We start from the raw sequence: 6,126 nt of genomic DNA, 5'->3' as shown, positions 1-6,126 counted from the left end.
CATTATCATTAGCAGAGAATCACATTAGCTCAGACATTGGAATGGCAGATAGATTTAATGGGAAACTTGTCATTAAAATACAAGTATATCTTTCATCACAGATGCCCGACGGAGGTCAGATAATGTGTGTTTACAGAAGATAGAAAGACAAAGCTTGTGTGTGTACGTGTTGGAGTTTCATTTCTGATGAGATTGTTTGATTGAGATGAGATATTTATGTGGCACGATTGTGTGAAACTAGCTGCTAGTCAAAGTGCAGTCAGCCATCAACGTCACATTCACCTGCCAGCAGGTAGATCATATCACACTACATTGATATCAGTGCTAAGGCTGTGTGTTTGGTGTTAAAAAAATGTAAAAGATGTGCACCTTGATTTCAGTTGTTCAGAGTTGATTTGTATAGACGTGTCTGTAAACAACAAAATTGTTTGTATAAACATGTCTGAACAGTGTGTTATTCTTTTATTAGATGTTAAGATTTATTTGTCTTTTCCATCTTCAGAATTTTCTGCAGTTATAATAGCTCTAACATAAATTCATTAATTACATTAGATTATCTTTATTGATTCACCCCAAAATTTACACAACAGATAGATAGATGCACAATATAAACTCTATATTAACCTATTATAGTTGACACAAAAAGTTTATTAACTTTGAAGTCTTTGATTTGTTTATATACATTTTTGATTTTCTTGTGGACCTCATGGGTTATTTTACTTTTAATAAATGCACATCTAGTTAGCATTTCTTGTTTTCATTTGTCTTTTGAATATTAATATATTAAAATAAAACTGTTTTAATCTTATTCTGTTATATAGTTTTCTTCTCCATCATTTTCTGCAGTTTATTTACAACAGAATTTAATTTATTTTTCTTTACTGCTTAAATGTACATAATCATTAGATAAACTTTATTGTGTGTGTGTGTGTATAGATGTGTGTATGTGTTTATATATATGAATGTATGTATATATTTATTTATTATTTTGTTTTCCTGTTTTCCATTGTTGCTTTTCAAGTAATTTGAAGATTAATTGAGCACTCACAAAGAAAAAGTTCACAGACAAAGATGTAATTACATATTTATTTGATTAATGATGCATATCATTGCTGGTATGTGGTCTTTGTAACAATTACACAGTGATTTATAAGCAGACAAATGAGGACTCAACACATCCAGATGGAGCACAGGCATTTAAGATAATCACACAATCTTTTTTTTTTTTTTTTTTTTTTTACCCATTATTAATATATCCCCTGGAAACACATTCAATTGCACACATAGTATTACAAATATTTTACAGTCAATGACAGAAGCATTCCCAGACACACACACTGTGTTTTTCACTCTGTGATTCACCACTTTCCCCCACACTATGTGACGTGCGTGCATATCAGGTTACAGTCAGAGCCTCGACCCGAGTGTGGCGCTTCACTAAATTCAGGAAATCCAGTCCAGTCCAGCCCAGGCGAGTTCATTCAGTCACGCTGCTTGTTTCTGCAGAAGGGCCCCTTCTTTTTCCCCCGTGTGTGTGTGAGCATCTGCACACATTCTTGTGGCCAAGTACGGCTGGAAACGCTCACTCAGCGAATAGACTAACCCATGCAGCCCACCGTCCGAGCGTCCTGTACAGATCAGCATGCGTGTATGCATTCACATACTGCTGTTATACATTTGGCTCTGATCTCAGAAACAGCTCCTCATTTCCCAGTACAAGTTGCAGGACTGTTCGATTCCCCAGCATTGAGCCAAGTCTGCTTCTGAAGGCGGCTGGCTGAAGGGAATCTCCTCAAGCGTCGAGCCTTGATCTTCCTGGACCTGCGGTCGGTCTGGGACACCCTGAGTGTCGCAGAGCCCTTCTTCCATGTAGATTTGGAGAAAAAGCAGAGCAGAAAGCAAAAGCAGCCAGCGTCTGGCAGGATCTGACTCCTCTTTTGGCATGATCTTCCTCAGGCCAGGAGGGTAAAGGACCCGTCGAGCACGAGGTCTGTGGGGTCTGGAGGGTTTTGAGGGGATGGAAGGCGACGATAGTGGTGGCTTTTCTCCATCTCTAAACCTTCTCAGACAAGAATGAGGATGTTTTGTGCATGCAGAGCACATCTTTTTTTGGTGTTCTGTTCTTGTTTTTCTTGAAAATCTTCTGACTCTTTGTCCTAATTTTCTCAGCTTGCTCTCAATTTTTGCCTTCTATTCTTTCTCCACAGCTTATTTCATTTCTCCTTTTTATAGATGCACTCAGCATGGGTGTAACCTGCACACCTGAGGCTTCTAGGCCCGCCTTGTGTGCGCTTGTTTGGTTCCTTGGGTTATTTTTAGAGATGCACATGTCTGTTTACCTTTGCCACCTCCTCTCAACCGTTGATAGAAAAGCCCTCATGCTCTGCGACATGCCTTGCATACTTGCTAATTTTAAGTTTTATTTGTTGCAACCGTTAACAGTTTAAGCATGTCGCTTCAGATGCTGATTAAGATCACAATATACTCAAATATTTTTGTGGCTTTTAAAATTAGTGTGTTTCCAGGAACGCCTTGGTTTGGTACTCTGAGGGAACAAACATAATCTATACACACTGTCTCAACAGTTCTCATGTTTTCAGTAAACGTTAGAGGCTTTGCATCTGCTTTTTACACAATCATGATGCAAGTTGAGCAATGTAGCAAACACAACATGTGTAACTTGCCCGAGCCAAAATGAACTGTCCTCTTGCCCAACTCTTCCAACTCAGGCCAGGGCCGGCTAAACAAACCGTGAGCAATCACGCTCACCGCAACCGAGCCCAACCGAACCGTGCCCTGGCCGAACCACGGCCGAGCATGGCATGGAGTGCTCACACTAGTCAAACGAACCAGGCTTTAGGGGTATAACTGCCATACATACTGTTTCTGTTATATTTGTTTAATCTATTCATGACTATTGAGTGTTGTTAACTGGGAACTAAAGTACAATTGCGTTGCACATGGACACTTTTTTACAGTGCAACAGGGAAATAATATACAGTGAAAAGTTATTCTCTGTGTGTGAATATAAGAGTTACTAGTGTTTGAGCAAAGAAGTAAAGAAGATGTTTTACTTTTTGGTTTTTTGAATCTGGCATTTTAATGTGAACTCATTCGCTCTTGGTTATATGCGGCCAGCGAGGTATGTGTATTACGTTTGTATTTCCCGAGTGTATTTATATTTACTTCTTTAAGGTTTATGCGAACGTGTTTCTTTTACATTGTCATACTGTAGTTTGACGGTGGAATTCTTTGACGATGAATAAGATGGCGGAGAGAAGGATGGCAAGTTCAGTAAATCCATCAGTAACCAGAACCACGGTCTCGTTTATTTCCTGGAGGGAGTGATAGAGCGTCAAACATGTTTGGGTCCGTTTCTTAATGCCTTGTGTGAGTACACTGTTCGTTTTCATTTATACTTCTGCGTCGCACATGCAAACCGCTAGTCTGCAGTGTCCACGGGCATGTTGCTTTGTTTTATTTTAAGTGCAAAAAACAAATACGGGGGGAGGGGTACTAGCAGACCAATCACAGCCCTTGCGGTCCACATAGATTTGATGTGCTGTGAGGTGCACGCCAGGCTACAGCGTTGCCTGCATGTACTATGCACAGCCTATGCTGTAGTTTAAATGCAGAAGCATAAATCAGCCTTGAGATTACCTAGTGTGAGTACACGCTTATTTTCACACATCCCACACACATGAGTCTCTACCCTCCCGTCCCCGCACTCGCCCATTCAGTGTTGTCCCGCATGTCCCGGGATAGTGCAGGTCTCTACTCGGAAAGGTGCCTGTTGTAATGCTATGATTAATGCTATGCTATGACTCTGGGCATAACTCGTTTTTCCATAACAACCTGTAAAATATTTTCTATAAAAATGCCCTGGCAGAGGCAAATAGCTTTGGTTTTATTTTAAATTTGATTACATCAATTGTATATATTGAGATTGACAAGAAATATTTTAACTGCTACTAAAATGAATACTGCTGTAAAAAAAAGCACCTTATTTGTTTTAAGTGTTTGCAAACCAAATCTTATTGCACTTTTGTCCATATAGCAGTACTTTTAGTGCACAAAACACTACTTTTGAATTCATTATTGAATTTTGTGCATAACAATGTGATTAATCATGATTAATCACAAAAAATCATGAGATTAATTGCGATTAAAAATTTTAATCCTTGCAAATATATATCTATACTGTACATAGCCTATATATATATATATATATACTGTATATCTGTGTGTGTGTGTGAATAAATATATAAAACATACAATAAATTGATAAAATTTGGCAGTTTTATGTAATAATAATGTGATGGCTCAAATAATATATAAACAATAAATTTTTTTTACTACAAAATAGCTACGATACAAAATGTGAGAGAAACAAAAACAAGAAATGTTGGATAGATAAATTGTCCACTCTTCAGTGTAAAATTATCCTTCAGAAATCATACTAATATCCTGATTTGCCGCTCAAGTAGTATTTCTTATTATTATCAATGTTAAAAAACAGTTGTGCAAATTAATATGTATTATACAAATAATTCTAGGGAAATTGTGTTTTTAGAATTCTTTAATGAAAAGAAAGTTTAAAAGAACAACATTCATGTGAAATATAAATCTTTTGTAGAGATGTAATTTACTGTCACCTTCGATCAATTTAATTTATCCTTGCTTAATAATAAAAATAATAATTTCCTCTAAAAGAATCTTACTGATCCCAAACTGTAGAGTATATTTCCAATAATTCTGTTCAACAGTCGTTTACCTCATGGCATTTTAAGCACAGTATCCACATCTGCTGCTGGTGCTATTTTGAGTAGTTTGAAGACAGTTCTCAGAAAATGTTACTCAAAGTCTCCAGTGATAATATTACAGGCTTCTAAATGGTAGTGAGCAGCCTGAGGCACAACGAAAGCAGACAGAACATCCTGGGCGTTACTGAGATCTCAGGGAACACCTGAAGAAGAATGTTTCGTTTTCATTATTTTAGGCACTGGCTTTCAAAGAACTCCTCATTGATGCTCATTTGTTCCTCTGTTGCCAAGGAAACTGACAATTCACTAACCTGGAGAATCTATGGGTGTGTATGGTTACTAATATTAAACACAGCTAGAAGAAAAGCTAGGCTCCTACACAAAAGCGTGCAAATGGCACTGATGACTGATGCACATAGAGTCAGAGATTACTTAGTCTTTGAACTTTAACCATCCTTATAATCACCACCCACACAAACATCCAAAATCTGCAATTAGTGTTTACCCGGATGTATTTTTTGGGAGAGTGATGGGGTCGCATTACCTTTTAGATGATGTCATAGTTGTGAATGATTTCCACTTTGTGACCGGTTGTTTGTGGAGGCGTTTTTATATACTAGCTGCTGCATCACTGACAAATGAACTTTCACATATGTTATGTACAAACTCTTAAGTCCTTAAAACATTTAAGATCTCCTCACTGATGGACATAGCAAACTACGGCCGAATAGTGTAATTATAACACTTGATATTGCTTTTATAGCTAAAATAAAGATGAGAAAATTCATGGTGAGGTTCTATGACCTGTGACTGTCTACTCTGAACTGTCTACAGTTGTACTAAATTACACTTTTAAAAAATCCATGCAAATAATAAACAGTTAACTTTTTTAATATGATTGAATGACTGAATTTATTTTTTACAGATTTGATCTACACTCACCTGAAGGATTATTAGGAACACCTGTTCAATTTCTCATTAATGCAATTATCTAATCAACCAATCACATGGCAGTTGCGTCAATGCATTTAGGGGTGTGGTGCTGGTCAAGACAATCTCCTGAACTCCAAACTGAATGTCAGAATGGGAAAGAAAGGTGATTTAAGCAATTTTGAGCGTGGCATGGTTGTTGGTGCCAGACGGGCCAGTCTGAGTATTTCACAATCTCTTCATTTACTGGATTTTTTCACGCACAACCATTTCTAGGGTTTACAAAGAATGGTGTGAAAAGGGAAAAACCTCCAGTATGTGGCAGTCCTGTGGGAGAAAATGCCTTGTTGATGCTAGAGGTCAGAGGAGAATGGGCCGACTGATTCAAGCTGATAGAAGAGCAACTTTGACTGAAATAACCACTCGTTACAAC

The 6,126-nt window shown here is 37.7% G+C and overlaps 1 protein-coding gene across 1 annotated transcript; it reads right to left on the bottom strand.

Annotated features, from left to right (window-relative positions):
- Nucleotides 1-1,292: 1,292 nt before the first annotated feature.
- LOC113067922 (radiation-inducible immediate-early gene IEX-1-like) lies at nt 1,293-2,849 on the bottom strand. The gene has a single exon (XM_026240403.1). The coding sequence runs from the start codon at nt 2,101-2,103 to the stop codon at nt 1,690-1,692; it is 414 nt and encodes a 137-aa protein (XP_026096188.1). The 5' UTR covers nt 2,104-2,849; the 3' UTR covers nt 1,293-1,689.
- Nucleotides 2,850-6,126: the final 3,277 nt, after the last annotated feature.

This window comes from Carassius auratus, linkage group LG30F (genome assembly GCF_003368295.1).
Source record: "Carassius auratus strain Wakin linkage group LG30F, ASM336829v1, whole genome shotgun sequence".
NCBI classification, from domain to species: domain Eukaryota; kingdom Metazoa; phylum Chordata; class Actinopteri; order Cypriniformes; family Cyprinidae; genus Carassius; species Carassius auratus.
The sequence above is the reverse complement of the archived record's forward strand: the minus strand, read 5'-3'. Positions and strand labels throughout refer to the sequence as shown.

What these genes read in the sequence shown, in the direction of transcription:
- LOC113067922 (XM_026240403.1), bottom strand. Translation starts at nt 2,103, where the DNA reads ATGTGCTCTGCATGCACAAAACATCCTCATTCTTGTCTGAGAAGGTTT.